General features: G+C 44.0%; 1 protein-coding gene across 1 annotated transcript in view; it reads right to left on the reverse strand.

Moving 5' to 3' along the window:
* Positions 1 to 16,933, reverse strand: part of LOC149459582 (uncharacterized) — a 112,349-nt gene extending 95,416 nt beyond the window's left edge. Inside the window, exon 1 of the mRNA XM_089680967.1 lies at positions 16,453 to 16,933. Coding sequence (XP_089537093.1) covers positions 16,453 to 16,925 — 473 coding nt within the window. The 5' untranslated portion in view covers positions 16,926 to 16,933. The remainder of the gene's footprint in view (positions 1 to 16,452) is intronic.
* Positions 16,934 to 19,397: the final 2,464 nt, after the last annotated feature.

A 19,397-nucleotide genomic window follows, 5' to 3' on the forward strand; every position in this document is an offset into this window, starting at 1 on the left:
TTCAAAACTTTTTATAAAGTGCACTTTAAAGACATAACTACTGTACAGGGACATGAATATATATATATATATATATATATATATATATATATATATATATTTATATTGGGGTTAGCTCAGGTGGGGGATCACCTTCTCTGGGGAAAAAGGTAGACCGCACAGCAGGCTTTAAAATCCGACTAGTCTTCAATTTTATTCAAAGGTTGCAACAGATCAAAAATAAACAGAAAATAAACCCTTGCCATCCAGGCACTAACTAAACATAGAAGTTTTCCTCTCTCACTGGTGAAGGGCTTCTCCCTGTCAAAAACAAAAAAAATGAAACAATAAGCAAACTATTTCCTCATTGGTATAACACACACTTTCATGCACAGCTCCCTCAGGAATGGCTCTCTGAGTTCCAGGCCACAAGCAGCTCCTTGCTGCAGCCTTGCCTGATTTATACCACCTGCTGGTGGTCATCAGTGGAGCACAAAATCCGGTCCGGAACCACCTCTGCCATTGTGGCCCAGAAAACCCGGAGTGGACTCCACCTTAAAATCCCAAGTATGATTGCATGCGAGGTTACACATTGATCACCTCACCTTTCATACTGTCACATACCCCCCCTCCCCGCTCAAGCCACTGCGGCTGAGCAACTGCCCCAACCAGGGAGAGGGCATCTATATTATTCTGCAGTTTCCCCGCTCTGTGCTCCACTGTAATTTTAAACACTTGTAGTGCAAGAAACCATCTCGTCACTCGACTGTTTTTCTCCTTGTCATCACACATCCATTTGAGCGGGGCATGATCAGTAACCAATTTGAACTGTCTTCCCAACAGGTAATATTTCAGGGCCTCCAAGGCCTATTTGATGGCCAAACATTCCTTCTCAATATTTGCATAATTTCTCTCATGTTTGTTAAGCTTTCTACTCAGGAAGACCACGGGGTGCTCCTCTCCTTCTCTGATTTGGGACAGTACAGCACCAAGTCCCACATCAGAGGCATCAGTCTGTACCACAAAGTCAGTTGTTAAATCTGGGGTCACAAGTACAGGTTGGGCACAGAGAGCTTGTTTCAACCTTTGAAATGCTGTCTCCGCCTCAGGATTCCACTCAATCATGACCGACCCCCTACCTTTTCTCAGATCAGTGAGGCTACAATGGTGGCAAAATTGGGAATAAACCGCCTGTAGTATCCTGTGATCCCAAGAAATGCCCGGACTTGCTTTTTATTTACAGGTTGGGGCCACTTTTGAATCGCCTCAATTTTATTGATATGAGGCCTAATGCGACCTTGACCAATAATGTATCCAAGATATTTGGCCTCCTCCAAGCCTATGGCACACTTTTTGGGGTTGGCGATAAGACCTGCTTTCCTAAGCGAATTTACTACCGATTGCAAGTGGGACAAATGAGACACCCAGTCTGGACTGTGGATGACGGCATTGTCCAAATAGGCAGCTGCATATCGGTGATGTGGTCCATCATTCTTTGGAATGAGGCAGGAGCACCATGCAAACCAAACCGCTTATATTGGAAGGACCCCTCAGGGGTAGAGAATGCCGTCTTTTCTTTTGCAGATTCTGTTAGGGGGATCTGCCAATAGCCTTTAGTCAAATCTGAGGTAGTTATGTAACGAGCCGTTCCCAAACTGTCAATGAGCTCATTCACCCGAGGCATCGGGTACGCATCGAATTTAGATACACTGTTCAGTTTCCTGAAATCATTACAAAATCAAATTGTTCCATCTGGCTTTGGGACCAACACTATGGGACTTGACCACTCACTGTGAGATTCCTCAATCACTCCCAACTCTAACATGTCCTTTATTTCCTTTGTCACTGCTTCCCGCCTGGCCTCGGGTATTCCTTAGGGCTTTACATTTACCCGGACACCGGGCTGGGTAACTATGTCATGCTGTATTACTGTAGTCAGTCCAGGTAGGTGAGAGAAAAAAATCTCCATTCTTTCTCACAAACTCCTTAACGTCATTCTGTTGGACTACTGACAAGGTTTCAGTTATAGGTACATGAGGGGCCACGGGGATTACGTCCTTTTGGGGGCTTGGTACTGCCAGTAAACTCTCTGTCCTTCCAAGGTTTTAAGAGATTAACATGATATATTTGCTTGGGTTTCCTTTTCCCTGGCTGGTAAACTTAATAGTTTACTTCACCTACATTCTCCCTAATTTCAAAGGGACCTTGCCACTTGGCGAGGAATTTTCTTTCCACGGTGGGAACTAGCACTAGCACTCTATCCCCAGGGTTGAAGGTACGGATCCTGGCACCCCAGTTATAAATCCTTCTCTGGGCCTCCTAGGCTTGCTCCATATGTTCCTGTACAAGTGGCATGACAGCTGCGATTCTATCCTGCATCTGTGCAATATGCTCAGTAATGCTTCTATAGGGCGTGGTCTCTCCCTACCAGGTTTCCTTTGGGACATCTAGCAACCCCCTGGGATGTCTACTATACAGTAGTTCAAAAGGCGAGTAACCTGTAGACGCCTGAGGTACTTCTCGTATAGCAAACATGAGGTATGGTAACAAAAAATCCCAATTTCTCCCATCTTTGTCCACCACCTTTTTTAACATATTCTTAAGTGTCTTGTTAAATCTCTCCACAAGACCATCGGTTTGGGGGTGGTAGACCGAGGTACGGAGATGGGAAATTTTGAACAACTTGCATAATTCTTTCATGACCCTGGACATAAATGGCGTGCCCTGATCCATTAATATCCCTTTTGGAATACCTACATGACCAAATACCCGGACAAGTTCTCTGGCAATAGTCTTAGCAGAGGTATTACGCAAGGGCATGGCTACCGGGTGGCATAGTCAAGTATCAGCAGTATGTGCTGATGGCTCCAGGCAGACTTTACTACTGGACTCACTAGATCCATGCCCACCCTTTCAAAAAGTACTTCAATTATGGGTAAAGGTACCAGTGGATTGCAAAAATGGGGCGAAGGTGCAAAATACTGACATTCTGGGCAATACACTTTGACATCTGCATGTAAGCCTTGCCAGAAGAATCTCTGGATTATCCTCTCCTTAGTTTTCTCTACACCCAAGTGTCCACCCATTATATGCCCATGTCTCCTTCGAGGAATGATGATTACCGGCTCTCCTCTCCTCTACTCTGTCAGAGTGACAGCTCGTGAGGACAGAAATGCCGATAACCGGCATTTCCCTGTTTACATGCAATCAGCTGTGATTGGACACAACTGATCACATGACCAAGCCGACATCTTCGTCTCTTTCTGTGGATTGGTGATCCGCTGTGTCCGATGGACACAGTGCACTGCTGATCACCGCGCTGCATGCTCCCGGAGCCGCGCATGCGTGATTTGAATGGGATCACGTCATATGACGTCGTCCCAGAGCAAGAGAACCACCTTGCTTCTGTCATTTCCTTATATGGCGGGCGGGAGGTGGTTAAACTCCCAAGTATGATTGCATGCGAGGTGACACATAGGCCCTGATTTACTAAGACTTGAGTCTACCAGCAGACTCTGAACATTCAGGCAGACTCATTTAAATCAATGAAGACCTGTCAGTCTTCTGAGCGGTGTCTAGCAATCTCATTGACAAACGTCTACTATGCTATTAGTAAATGTGGAATCGCATCTGGCACATTTTTAGGTGCAATACTGGCTATGTTTGCTAGATGGCGCACAAGCGCAGGCATTGTAGTGTTGATGTTTTCCTGTTAGCATAAGAGAATACTTAGAACAGTGGTTCTTAACCTGGGTTCGATCGAACCCCAGGGGTTCGGTGAGTCAGTCTCGTGGGTTCAGCGGAGGTGAAGACCCACACCCGACTCATATGATTCGTGCAGTAAATATTCATTATTATGTTTTTGTTTTTGTGTGAAAATCATGTTTTAATGGTTTTGTTCTTTGTTCTTAACGGTTTTGTTCATTTTGTGCACCTATGTATAGATATATACCTAAATATATACCTATGTTTTGAATTTTAAAAATCATATTTTATTTTTCCAATTAAGAAGGGTTCGGTAAATGCGCATATGAAACTGGTGGGGTTCAGTACCTCCAACAAGGTTAAGAACCACTGACTTAGAATGTAACATAAATAGTACACCTATATTCAAATTTTTTTTTTTTTTTTTGCTGTTTCTCCAAAATGATCAGACAACTAATGCATTTACTAATGAATGTCATACATTCTATTTTCAAATGTTAAACATTTTCACACTTATATCTTAAATAATTTGGAATGTCTAGTTCTAAGTTCCCAATATAATATATATCTTCATTCTCTTTAATCATGTAACTATTCTATGTTAAAGACAAGTGCAGCGCTATAAATGCATGTGATCAATAATGAACGCATGTAAAAACCAAAAAGTGCAAAGAATTGCAATAATGATGTAAAATGGTAAATGGTGCTAAAATAAGTTCATATAATCATTCCTGAATAATGGAATGTCCTTGGTGTGAGAGTACCAACTCAGTGAGTGCCTATGAATGGCACATGTGGTCTCTCCGTGACGGACAGTAGTGCATGAACTCGTGAAAGATAAACCACCCTTGGGACTGGTCTACACTCACCAGAACAAAAGTATTAATGCACATGGGTTATACACATCACACATCTGGGGGTGCAGCGGTATGCTGGCAGCTATGGGTTAGTCATCCAGCTCCAACCATCCATCCATCCATCAGGGTGGGTGCCCAAATGGTCCTGGGGAGGAATTAGCTCAGCCATAGGAGCCAGAAAGGTGCTTAATAGTGTAGTACACTGTCACAGGGGTGGATGACCTTTCACGAGTTCATGCACTACTGTTCGTGGTTATATTTATCTTGTGTAATACCATTTTAGTAGTCTATATCATTTGACCTGCGCTCGCTTTATCATTTTTAAACAATGTAACTATTCTACATTGTAGCTCAAACTGTGTCTCCCACAGTGGCTTAGTGGTTAGAGATCAGAATTTACAGCACTTGGGTCATGGGTTCTAATTCCAGTCATGACTGCATCCCAGTTTGCATGCTTTCCCTGTATGAATGTGTTTCTGCCAACACTCAAAAGACATGCTGTTAGGTTCGTTGGACCTAGTTACATGGTTGAGTTTCTGCCCTTAGATTATAAGCTCCTTGACATTTATGAACGTTAAAAAAAAATGGAGATCAATTTTCTGGGTTGTATCAGTGCCAGGAATATTGATCAATCAATTATGATTTTGCCTAATGACTAGAAAGTGGATGAATGTTACCTGCGTCCTGTTCTTCTGCCAATTAGGAAATGTGCAAGTTTCATGCTGTGTATATTTCATTGTAACTTTTTTCTCTTGTTTTAAATCTGTCTCCTTATACAACTTGACCCCCTCCCCCACCCCATCATCACCTGTCCCATATGCAAATCTATGGATCACGCCCCACTCTTTTTAACTATTTATTTACTGATCAAGTGAATGTGTCTCATTTTCTATCAGCTACAGCTCAGATCTCTCATTATTATACGATTGCTGATTGTATCTCACCACTAGTCTGATTGAATTCACAATCCCTGGTCAGTCCCGTTCCCTGACCTCTAATAATCTTTAGGGCCAGTTCACACTACATGTGTTTCAGTTGCTTTTTCAGCATCACAAACATACAGAAAGAAGGTTATATGGTTGTCAATGTCATAGTTCACATCAGCACTTGCATTTTCAGTGAATTGCAGGTGCTGTAAACAAAGATGACCATGCTGCATTGTTTCTGCACAGAACTGTACTGGAACACATTGAAACGTCCTTGAATGTACTAAAACGCACATGTCCCTAATTAAATTGAATAAAAAGAAAGTAGAAAAAACTAACTGGAAGGGATACAAAAATGCAATGCAACGTGTCCAAAACGCATCCAAAATGTACTGGAACACACTAAAACATGCATGCCAAAAGGACATGCAAAAACGCATCAGGAACACATCTAGACTATGTTTCTATAGTGTGAACTGGCCCTTAGGACTTGTTCACACCATTGGTGGTGCAGAAACGCATGCAAGAACACACATTTTCCAGCACAGCAAAGAAATGCAATGCCCTCTGTAGATGTGTGCAGGTACCATGCTGAAAATGTAATTGCACCTACAAACGTCTATTAAAAACAGACCCATTCACAGCCACAAAAATGCATGGCACCACACTACTGTGCGGTTAGGTGAAACACAATTTGAAAATAATATGCCTGCAGTATTTTGGCATGTTCCCACACGTTAGGCAGCCCATTGAATTTAATGGGCTGAGGAAAAAAAACAAAAAAAACCCACAAAATTCAAAAAAAAATTCAAACAGGGCCCCTGGCCTGTACAGCATGAATGAGGGGGTTGTTTATGTGGCTGGAGCCACCTGTTACACTATGGGGACACAGCAGCTGTATGAACACAGTTTTTAATCTGACAGGTTGTCAGGCGTGGGGAAGTGGCCCTGAATGCTCACTGCCTGTGTTCAGCGCTGCACACCTGCACCCATATGCTTGTCAAATTATGACCTGCAACATTTCCATAGTGTAACATAGGTTGCCTGCAAACGGCGAAAGCCACAAAAACCAACCACTGATTCCCACTCTACAGGCCACAGCACCCATGTGAATGAGCCCCAAGACCTCCATTACACACACAGCTTTATTTATGAACTCAGTACAGTTTTATCATTTAGATTTCACAGGAATATGGTTGGTTGGAATATGGTTGTCCATTAATGTTTTTAGTGTATTTTTACCATAAATATAATTTGGATATTTTCTCTGGCGGTGGGGGGCTGTCAGGTATGCTGTATGGGGCCCCGTGATATCTAACAGTGGCCCTGGGTGTATGCTTGTGTCTGTGCCACCTGTATAGTTAGGAAGAAAAATAACTTCTATGGAATACCTTGACCCTCTGCTATGTACCTCAATGGATCTAGGAATTGGACATGTTTTCAGCTGAAAAATACAACAATTAGTAATGTTTCCCCGGCAAATGAGGATCAGCTCCTCGGTGGAGAACAGCGATCTCGCCATGTTCAGATGTGGTCTGGAATTCCACAAAAGAACAATTCACAAAGCTAAAAAATAGACTTGTAAATTACCACTAAACTCCGCTAACTACACTACCATCCACTAACACTCCCCACTACCACTTCTGGGTGTGTGCAAACGTCCTTCCGCCAACATCATGATGTATTTACAGTATGACAGCTGCTCTAGCGCCTCCTCCAACACCCATCTTAGCATTTATTTGTGCACCATAGCAATTTCCCATGTGGCTCCATTGTGTATATGACATTCACAAATATGTCTGCAGTTCTATTGTGGATTTGGCATTGGTAAATGTAGGTTTGCAGCTCTATATGACATTGGCGAGTATATATTTGGCAGTAAAGGCCCAAAGGCAACATAAATTGGGGGCCTAATGTATTACTGTTAAAAGGATTATAGCAAAAGAATAGCTAACTGCACATTGAACACGACCTATTCATTGGTACATAACATGGTCTTGTGGTGCAATAGGGGGCTTTTGGTTTGTTAGTTTGGACATACTTGCATATGTGCGCTCAGGAAGATTTGGGCATATTATATAGCTCGCAAAAAATAAGTGTTAGGGATGGTAGTACATTCAACCAGAACATGAAATAATCCCCCAAAAATACATAGTCCAAATGTTTATTCATCAAATACACATTCCACATTTATTTGGACAGCAACAAGTAGGTACATTAAATTTCTTGGTTAAAAAAAAAAAAAACACAGGTTTGATGTTGCTAAAATAGAACGGTCCTGCTCATAAGAGCTTACAATCTAAAAGATTATACTTCTAATGAACTGTGCTTTCACAGGTTACAGCAGGAAACAAATAATATAAATTACGTAGTAGGCTTATCTATCCACAAAACAAGCTGCAGATCAAAATAACAATATAAAAATACATACGTGCCAAATAAAAACACCTCCCACCTTCCCAAATCCCCCACACATACATTTCTCATCAGGTTTGTCTGAAAACTGCATTTCAGTCTAAATAAAGCAAACTTGGAAGAGCAGAGCAATGGACATGTGTTAGGGTTACAATACAAAGATAATAAACACAATCATTGTACAATAACACACAAACACACCTTAGAAGGAAAAAAATGCAAAACATTTACAGCCCACATCAAAACACAGCGTGAGTGTGGTCTGGGGCAATTCACCACAATATCTCTTCCCCTCCCCCAAACACAGCGTGAGTGTGGCCTGGGGCAATTCACTACAATATCTCTTCCTCCCCCAAACCACCACAGACAAGGACTTGCAGAAATAATGTGCCTGTACAAGGCAAAAAATCAGCCACTACTGCTACTCTTTATATAAGGTAGGCCACACCCACCACTGTCATTCATTTGGTCAGAGAAAGTGTTTGCACCTGATGAATCCTCTTCCCACCTGCGGTAACCCTTGGTATACAGGCCCCACAAATCAGAGTCAGAAAGAAAGCCACAGTGAAGTGTACCTGTGCAGCATACAACAGAACATTGAACAGGGATGTGAAAGGGAACCCTATTGGCAATATTTCTTGGCCCTATGGGCACAATTCACTCCAGATTATCGCATGAGTTAAGGCAGTCACATGACCACATCTCGCATGCAATACTGAAAATGTCAATTCACTTTTGCTAGTATGCAGCATTTCCCATAAATCGGAAAAACACTCAGGAAATCAAACATAAAAAGGCCTTACACCGCGGTCACATCAAAGCCGATTTAGAAATTGTGCGACGTACAGTGAAGATGCCGATTTCCTTGTGATTTGCAAGACATCCGACACAGATATCTATGCAAATCACCACAAAAGTAGTACATGTACTACTATAGAAATCAGTGTCGGAAATGCACCCATGTGACTGCTCTAATAGCAGACAATAGGGTGCGACTTGGCATATGATTTGCAACTCACATGTCATGCAAATAACATGCCAAGTCACACTCAATGTGACCGCTATTGGAGCGTTCATATTGGTGTGGTTCAAACTTGGTTGGAGCCGCAACAATTTCTAAAGTAATGAATACACTACTTTTCATGCAATTTGCAGAGAGATCTGTGTCAGATGTGTTGCATATCGCACTTTAAATCAGCATGTCCCCCGACTTTGAAATCATGTGACTTCACTGTAAGTCCCATGATGTGACCGTAGTGTAAGTCGCACCACTTCAAAATCCACTTTGATGTGACTGTGGTATTAGCCCCCAGTCACATCGGGTGCAATTTGGCATGCGATTTGCAAGTCGCAGGGCATGCAAATCAAATGCCAAGTCGCATCCAGGGTGCATGATTTCAGGTGCGATTGGGAATTGAAATTGTACCTAATATCGGATCTAATGAATGTGGATGTGAGTGTCTTAACGTAAGCGATTTGCTGCAGCACAAGTAGTTCTTGTCTAACTTTTCAGCATTTTATAGCAATTTCACATATAGCCTACAATAGAAATCGGAATGCAAAACACAATTGAAAATGCAATAACTCATTGGTACAGAAAATACGGTGAAAAAAAAGCAAAATTTAAATCGCATCGAGTGTGAACCAAGCAGGCAATTCAACAAAGGAAATAAATCTTTGAAGGCATGCGGTATCTGCATGCTCAGATAAGGGTCTGTTATCCATTTGGGGGGGGGGACTCCATGCCATTATTTTTTTTTTAAATCCTTTTCTCTCACTTTTCTTTCGCTCACTCTTCTCTTGGTTTGACAAACTTTCCCAAAAAGAGGTGGAGTACAAACCAGCATTATCCAATCAATCATTAGTCCAGGCCCTTATCTCATCCCATCGTTTGACATTCACATAAGGTGCAGCATTGAAGGTGTTTGAACAGACAAGGCCTCACTCTATTCACATTCTAGGGATCATTTAGACAGAAAGCAAAGATGCTGCCACCAGCACATGTATGTTAGGGTAAAAACAGAAATGAAGAAAAAAGATAGGGTAAAAAAAAAAAAATGAAGAATAGCCTGTACTTTGCTGACATACATTAGGACAATGTACAGGGGTGAATGAGGCCAGAGAAAAGGAGACACTTCTCACACGTCCCATACAGCTCTCCTCTCCCACATGACAGTCCACAGTGTGACTGACTCTGGCCTCATTCACCCCTGTACATTGTCCTAATGTATGTCAGCAAAGTACAGGCTATTCTTGTGAATGGATGCCCTATGTGTAAAAAACACGCCAAAAGATGCTGCGCATCTTTGACCTCATGCACACAGGACGTTCTAAAACGCTAGTAGCATTAGCTGTAGAATGCTGCATTAAAAACTGAGGAGTTTTACAAATTTTACAGCCCCAGTGTGATCCTAACATCAGTTCCAGAAAGGGGGAATGTTGCATTCCATATATCTCTGCAAGGATACTTCTGGCCTGTTGGATCTCATCTTTACCACACGAGGGTGCTTCATCCTTACATTTTCCAGTTCCAATCTGCACTTTGACCAGAAAAGAGAGGGGATTCTTCAGGATATTGACATACCTGCGTATTATCAATACGCTTCTGGTTAGTGCGCATTTCTATCACTTGCACTGTAAAAACAGCGAGCACCTATACAGGATTGCATTCTAATTTGTGACTTTTCAATTATCATTAATATTTATTAATACCATACAGCACTGCATTATTTATATCTGTATGTTAGGATAGTCACACGGAGATCATGCAAATTCATTGCTGTGGTTGGGATTCAAACCAACAACCCTAGCATTGTAAGACAGTAGTGCTAACCACTAATCCACGGAGCTGTTGAATACTAATCCTGCCTGTATTTCTGTGGTGTGAATCCACCCTAAGTCCCTGGGTAAGGTCAGTGTAACTAGCCAGATATCTCCAATGTGACACAAATGTTGTGCTATGTTGCCAATTCAGATGTATGTTGGTTCTATGTAGCCCAATACAAAGGATTACAATACTATACAGGCGTACCTCGGTTTACCAACACCTCGGGGAACGGAACTTTCGGTTTACGAATGAAAATCCATTGAAAATAATGCCTCGGTTTACACAATTGTTAATAATTTTTTTTCGCAATACAAAGTGTATGTCGGCGCTGATTTTCAAATGCAAATGCCGCCTTTTTTTTTCTTCACTATAGTGCACAAGCTTAGAAGTCACTTTCCCTGAAGTTACAGTAAACTTTGTATCTTTTAATAAACGCAAAGTAAACATTGTTTCCTTTAGGGATATAAATTCCAAGAAAACTTTCTCTTTTAGCTGGGGGAAGTGACAGGTGAATTTCTGAGCTATAGGGAAGAAAAAAAAAGGGAAATTACATTTAAAAACCAGCACCATAATAAATAAAAAACGGCATGGGGTCCCCCCTCCCATCCACACCAAGCCCTTCGGGTCTGGTATGTATCTTAAGGGGTAACTCCACACCAAAATGTAAAAAAAAAAAGGCATGGGGTCCCATCCACACCAAGCCCTTTGGGTTTGGCATGGATATTAAGGGGTAACTCCATGCTGAAATTAAAAAAAAAACTGCATGTGGTCCCCCCCAAAATCCATACCAGACCCTTATCCGAGCATGCAGCCTGGCAGGTCAGGAAAGGGGGGGACGAGTGAGCGCCCCCCCTCCTGAACCATACCAGGCCACATGCCCTCAACATGGGGGGGTGATTTGGGGCAGGGGGGGCTCCCCCCCCAAAGCACCTTGTCCCCATGTTGATGGGACAAAGGCCTCCTCCCCACAACCCTGGCTGGTGGTTGTGGGGGTCTGCGGGCGGGGGGCTTATCAGAATCTGGAAGCCCCTTTAACAAGGGGGCCCCCAGATCCCGCCCCCCCCCCTACGTGAATAAGTCTGCAGTACATGGTCCCGCTACTTATTTACAAAAAAACAAAGTGTTGTGTAAAAAAAACACAGTACAGGGTCTTTGACAAGTCCTTTATTAAAACAATGTCACCCGAAGTAGATCCAACATCAATCACGGTGTCACGCACCGGCGACCAAAAAAAAGAAAAAACCCGAAAACCCATTCCGCACTCGACGAGGCTTACTAGCCTTATGCGGTGAGTCGCTCGCTGACAGTTCTTAAATAGGTAAGGGGTGGGGCCAGCCGGGGACATCAAGCATGTGATCCTACCCCATGTGACATCAACGATGTCACATGGGGCAGGGTCACTCGGCAAGCATGTGACATGGGGCGGGGTCACTCGGATGATGTCCCCGGCTGGACCCGCCCCTTACCTATATAAGAACTGTCAGAGAGTGACTCACTGCATAAGGCTGGTAGCCTCTGTCTAGAGTGGAGCTTTTTTTTTTTTTTCGGGTCGCCGTGATTGACGCTGGATCTACTTTGGGGGACATTGTTTTATTAAAGGACTTGTCAAAGACCCTGTACTGTGTTTTTTTACACTACACTTTTGCTTTTTTTGTGAATTAGTAGCGGTACCATGTACCGCAGACTCATTCACGTAGGGGGGGGGGGCAGGATCTGGGGGCCCCCTTGTTAAAGGGGGCTTCCAGATTCTGATAAGCCTCCCGCCCGCAGACCCCCACAACCACCGGACAGGGTTGTGGGGAAGAGGCCCTTGTCCGCATTGACATGGGGACAAGGTGCTTTGGGGGGGAGCCCCCCTGCCCCAAAGCACTCCCCCATGTTGAGGGCATGTGGCCTGGGATGGTTCAGGAGGGGGGCCGCTCGCTTTCCCCCCCCCTTTCCTGACCTGCCAGGCTGCATGCTCGGATAAGGGTCTGGTATGGATATTGAGGGGGACCCACGCTGTTTTTTTTTTTTTTTTTATTACGGACCTTTATATTTACATTCAGCTGTCAAAATAAATATTATCTAGACCTTTGAAATAAGTAAAATCATTACAGAAATACTTATAAAGGATAAGAAACAAAAATAGAATCAATAGAACTAAGGAAATCAAATTAGAATACATAAAGATATGCCAAGTGCTGTTTGTTAAACACAGGAGACGCGACCGAGTGCCCGCTGTCAGAGGACTCCACACACAGGAGACGTGACCGAGTGCCGGCTGTCAGAGGACTCCACACACAGGAGACGTGACCGAGTGCCGGCTGTCAGAGGACTCCACACACAGGAGACACGACCGAGTGCCGGCTGTCAGAGGACTCCACACACAGGAGACGTGACCGAGTGCCGGCTGTCAGAGGACTCCACACACAGGAGACGCGACCGAGTGTTGGCTGTCAGAGGACTCCACACACAGGAGACGCGACCGAGTGCCGGCTGTCAGAGGAATCCACACAGAGATTTACTATTGAACAGTGGCTAAAAAGCAAGCACCCACAGAGGACGTCTAAAATGTGTTCTGCACATGCGCATTTGTATCAGCCAAATAAACTGCCCGAGCGTCTAGTTTTTCACTGTGTCGTTTTGCTTAAAAAAAAAACTTTTTAACACATTTTAATTTTTTTTTAAATGACAGATATTGTTTAAAGTGAATTCCTGATATTTGGCAAAACAAATTTCAAAGTGAACGTCTCTGAAGTGATTTTTCATGGTGTTAGACGTGCCTCTTGTTCCTGGTGTGTGTCTCGTTAGTAAATTCGATTGGGCGTCTACTTGTTGACGCTGCTCAGTAGTGAATCTCTTAGCGGGTTAAAAGTAGACGGTCGCTCATAAAAATTAGACGTTCGCCCACGAATATTCACCTAGGCACAATAGTAAATCAGGGTCATAGCGTCCATCAATCACCTCGCCTTTCGTACTGTCACAATATATATATATGTGTATATGTGTGTGTATGTATGTATATATGTATATGTGTGTATTTATATGTGTATATGTATGTATGTGTGTATATATATATAGATTTTTTTTTACTTTTTGCTATAAAACAATGTAAAAATACATTTAGGCCAAAATGTATTCTGCTACTTATTATTGGTAAACAAAATCCCAATAAGCGTATACTGATTAGTTTAGCGTCTACAAATATACTGGAATTTTTATTTTGTTTTATACTAGTATTGGAGGTGATCAGCGACATGTAACGGGACAGTGATATTATTATATTTATCAGTGCTATAAATGTGCCCCATCACTGTACAGATGACACTGATCGGGAAGGGGTTAACATCTAGGGTGATCAAAAAAGTGGTGTATTTTGTTTTTGTGCTGTTATAGGCAATGCAAAAATTGTACCCCCACATTAAGAGAGGAAAGAGAGAGAGAGAGAGAAAATAAAAATCATTCTGTTCCAAAGGAAGAACACGAAACAAACTAAGAGCCCGTCCTTTACATTAAACAAATGCACTCTTGATGAATCCCACAGCTACACATACCTCCATCCTACACATACCTCCATCCTACACATACCTCCATCCTACACATACCTCCGCCTAGAAATTAACCAATCAGGACGTTTCAAGCCAGCCATAGAGGTCCTGAAAGACAAGGCATGCAGAGCCTTCTACGCCATCAGGAGACAGATGGACCACCTAACACCACCAGTAAAAGTCTGGCTTAGGAACTTTGATAGCGCTATCACCATAAAGCGCTATCTTTATGGCAGTGAAATTTGTGGTCCTGTCACCTACCCAGACCAATCCAAATGGGACTCCAGCCCACCAGAAATATTTCATCTGGAATTTTTCAAGCACGTCCTCCAAGTCCATTGGAGCACCACCAACAGTGCTTGCCAGTCTGAGCTGGGCAGACTTCCTTTGCTTCTCGCAGTACAGAGGAGGGTGCTATCATACTGGGGCCATCTACAAAACAGCAGTCCTAACTCATACCACCATAAGGCCCTACTAACCAATAAGGACTAGTCAAAGCCATATGGTCTGCAACAACTCATCAGCGCCTTGTGTATCCCAAATGCCCAACAACCTGGTCTGACAAAATCTCAAATAAAAAACATAATGAATGATTCCCAAGAAAAATATGTTGAGAAATGGAGAACTGAAACTGTTACCAATTACTGCAGAGACTACAAACTGGCCCTTTACCTGGAGGTCCTACAAGACCCCAAAGACAGACAGACCCTGAGCCGGTACAGACTGAGTGCCCACAGCCTGGAAATCAAATCAGGATGGCACAGACAGACCTATACACCCAGGGAGAGTAGACTGTGCCAGGAATGTGACCAGGGGGTCCTGGAGGATGAGGACCATTGCTTGCTACTGTGCCTCAAGTACTCATAAGTGAGGGACACTCACTTCCAGAGACTCTCTGCTCTCATCCCTAACTTCACATCTATAGAAGAGAGGAGGAAACTCTAAATTCTACTTAGAGAAGAGGAGCCAATGGTGAAAATAGAGGGACATGAAACACTGAGGACTTAAAAACCTTTACATGGACCTTTCCCCATCCCTCGTTATATTACCCCTTATCCCCTCCCCTTCCCATACAAACTGCTTTGGCAATGCTAACATGTTATTTGGTTCTGCCAATAAAGCTAATTTGAATTTAAATTTGTGAGAGAGAGAGGGGGGGGGGAGAAAGGGTGGAGAGAGAGTGGGGGGAGAGAGAGAGGGGGGAGAGATCCAGGTTCCTCTCCTTCAGCAGCAGCCTCTTCTTACACTCCTGTCCTAGGAGCTGTGCTTTCCCGGATTTCTGCTTACCGGCTCCTTGGTGATCTCACTGCAAGCAGACCCAGAGGCAGTTGGGGTGGGGCTGGAGCATGGGGCAGCCATTGGGGGGGAAAAAAACACCAATCATCCAGGGGGAGAGGAGTGGAGGACAAGTGACAGCTGGGAGGCATACACAAAGGATCAGATAGAGATCAGCAGATATTGTGTGCTGGAATTCCCGCACTTCACCATTGTGTGTATGTGAGCTCTCCCTGCCGTGGTCAGCTGTCTGCTATCAGATCATCACCCCTCGCCTGACTGCCTGCCCTATCTCCCTTCAGGTGGACTCTCCACTCTCTCTGAAGATTGGCCCTGGCACCGACCCTGGTCACCTGCCACATGAGTCCCTTCTTCCGGGAAAGGGGGAGTGGCGACGCTTCCTTAAAAATTCCACCTCCTGGTAAATGCTCCCCTGGATCAAAGGGTTAGCTATGTACTTGGTGTACACTGGGTGGTGCTGGTACTATGGGAAGTGAAGAATCATGTTCCCTGCTGTGCAGGGACACAGGGTCAATAATTCCCCCCTGTCAGAACTGATCTCTGCCTTGTTTACAAAGAAAGAGTTCTATTCTTTCTCCTGACTGACGATCTGTGGGTGCCAGAGAACATCTGTCCCTTGACTTCATTTGTGAGTGTTCACAAAAGGAGCGGGGAGGCTGGTGATATCATCAACCTAAAAAGGCCACATGGTTAGACTTGGTCCAGGACATTCTCCAAATGTGACCACGGGGCCCCCCCCAGCCACATAAAACAAAATTCAACGGCTGCAGCTGATTGGGCCGCTGACAATTTCTGGCTGATCTTATCTCATCCTTAAAGAGACTCTTCTGCACTCCTCAGTACATATAGAAATGATTGCTGGGCCTTTATGTTACAAAGTATAGACAGATGTTTAGAACGGACTTGGATCATCTTACCGTTCTGCTCCCTGATCATTCGCTGCCGCTCCCTGATCATTCGCTGCTGCTCCCTGATCACTCAGTACTGCTCCCTGATCACTCAGTGCTGCTCCCTGATCACTCAGTGCTGCTCCCTGATCACTCGGTGCTGCTCCCTGATCACTCGCTGCCGCTTCCTGATCACTCGGTGCTGCTTCCTGATCATTCGGTGCTGCTCCCTGATCATTCGGTGCTGCTCCCTGATCATTCGGTGCTGCTCCCTGATCATTCGGTGCTGCTCCCTGATCATTCGGTGCCTCTTCCTGATCATTCAATGCTGCTCCCTGATCATTCGCTGCCACTTCCTGATCATTCAATGCTGCTCCCTGATCATTTGTTGCTGCTCCCCGATCATTCGCTGCCGCTTCCCGATCATTCAGTGCTGCTCCCCAATCCTTTGGTGCCGCTCCCTGCACATTCGGTGCTGCCCCCTCTTCCCCTGATGCTGCCATTTCCTTCTGTCTCCTTTTCTCTGTCTGATCACAGCCGGTCTCTGGTTAGTAATGGTTGTATTCTCGTCTTCTCCTCTCCCTGGGATAATGTCTGTATACAGGGGAGGGGGTGGAAATGTCGCTCCACCTTCCAGAAATATGTGCGATTGCTTTCACTTTTACATCAAGCAGACCTATTCCTTCATGTTATTTAGAAGAGACGCAGATGTTCGTTTTGTGTCAGAGGAAACCTGACAGTCATGTTTAAATCCATGTAAAAAACTTGTAAAAAGTAAAGAGGACCTGTCAGTAACTGCACCAGACTGTATGAATAATTCCTGATATGTCACAATGTACAGCGACAGGGTCATTGTTCAGAAAAGCTCCACCTTTTATCACTAAAAATCCAGCCTTGATGTCTTTAGTCTGCTGCAGTCAGGAGGGAGCATTCCCCTAGTCTCCTCTCCCGCACTTGATCAGATTGCAACATTGTAACATTGTAGCAAATCAAAAGGTGAGAGGCTGCAGCAAGGGGCTGATCTGTGACAAACATTTGTGAACACAACCAAGAACTGCACAGATGTCTATGAATGTGTCGTCTGTGAGCTGGCATCTCAGTCCAGGAAGTGGATGGTGACCCTGAATAATGATGGTGCTGCCCACCTAGAGAAAAACGCAGATGGCAATATTGTCAGGGGGAGTTCTGTGAGCTCTGTGAGAGGTTTACCATACCTAGAAGTACTAATGATCACTTCTATATCCAATGATAACGCAGCATAGTAAACTGTGTCTCTATACAGACTCCTCATTCATTCATGTAATATGCAGCTTAGGCTTCAGAGAAAGGGACTGCCTCCAGTCCCTTTCTTGGCCTCAAAAAAGAGATATCAGGGGTCTGTTTTCACCCCTGATATCTCACCAAAGCCCCCCCTCCCCCCAAAAAATAAAAAATATTTAAAAATAAAATTGTCAAAAAATAATAATCATAATAATAAAAAAAACATAGTAAGTAGGGATGCACCAATAATTTACAGCGTAATTTGCGTCCATACAAAATGACTGGGCGCAAATCACACTGTAAACAATGGCATGCAATTTGAACAAGAAAGCAGTGCGATTCCCGTAAAAATTGCATGCAGTTTCCCCCACCACATCCTATGTGAATCCAGGAATGTCATAGTGATTTCAGCCGGGGTTCACACAGGAGGGGTGCGGGAAACTGCATGAGATTTGGACAGGAATCACACCGCATTTCTGTTCATACCACATGCCATTCTTTGCAGTGTGATTTGCGCTCAGTCATTTTGTATGATGTAAATTGTACCACAAAGTATCAGTTTTGGGTATCAGGATCATTTTTACTAGCACTCAGTTCTGTGCTGGGAGTCCCACTCATGTCATTTGGGATGTAGTGACTGCATGAACACAGCCGTTGCTCCCAATTTGACATCCATGTAGGTCTGGTTCCATGTCCCTGAGCTCATGCTGCCTGCGGTCGGGGTCCTACACCCAAACCCCCACACAGATGTCAGATTGGGAGCAGCGGCTATGTATCCCAATAGACATGAATGGGACTGCCTGCATGGGGATGCATGGAACACATGGGCATCCCCTTGAGGGTATACATGGCCCTCTACCACCATACACATTAGTACGCCCCATGTGAACAAGACCTTCAGAGCAATATAGCAGGAATGTTGTGTTTGTGTGCACTAATGATTTTACTGTATTTTTGGTAAAAAAGCGATTTGATGAACCTTTGCGTAACTACTGCTGGGCCTAAAAAATTAGTAGCACTTTATTTTTTCTACAGGAAATGAGCTTTCAGAAAATTCACTTCTAAAAAAAACGAAAGGAAGACTTTTAAGTCTGAGTATAACATCCCGTCAATGAAACTCCTGGGATATTGATCTGGTCAGGTAAGTAGCAGAGGGGGTTGTTCATCTGTTTCAGCTGCTTTGGTGTTCATGAAATTAGCAACTAGATGGGCAACAATGAGACAACCCCCAAAACAGGAATAGTTTTACAGGTGGAGGCCACTGACATTTATTCCCTACTCATTTTTTCTGACTGTTTCTCTCTAGTTTTGCATTTGGCTAGGGTCAGTGTCACTACTGGTAGCATGAGGCCATACCTGGACCCTACAGAGGTTGTACAGGCAGTCCAACTCCTCCAGGATGGCACATCAATACGTGCCATTGCTAGAAGGTTTGCTGTGTCTCCCAGCACACTCTCAAGAGCATGGAGGAGATTGCAGGAGACAGGCAGGTACTCTAGGAGAGGTGAACAGGGCCGTAGAAGGTCCTTAACCCATCAGCAGGACCGGTATCTGCTCCTTTGTGCAAGAAGGAACAGGATGAGAACTGCCAGAGCCCTACAAAATGACCTCCAGCAGGCCACTGGTATGAATGTCTCTGACCAAACAATCAGAAACAGACTTCATTAGGGTGGCCTGAGGGCCCGACGTCCTCTAGTGGGCCCTGTGCTCACTAC

Source organism: Staurois parvus, unplaced genomic scaffold (genome assembly GCF_062004578.1).
Source record: "Staurois parvus isolate SC_StPar_1 unplaced genomic scaffold, SC_StPar_1.0 ptg000254l, whole genome shotgun sequence".
In the NCBI taxonomy this organism is placed as follows: domain Eukaryota; kingdom Metazoa; phylum Chordata; class Amphibia; order Anura; family Ranidae; genus Staurois; species Staurois parvus.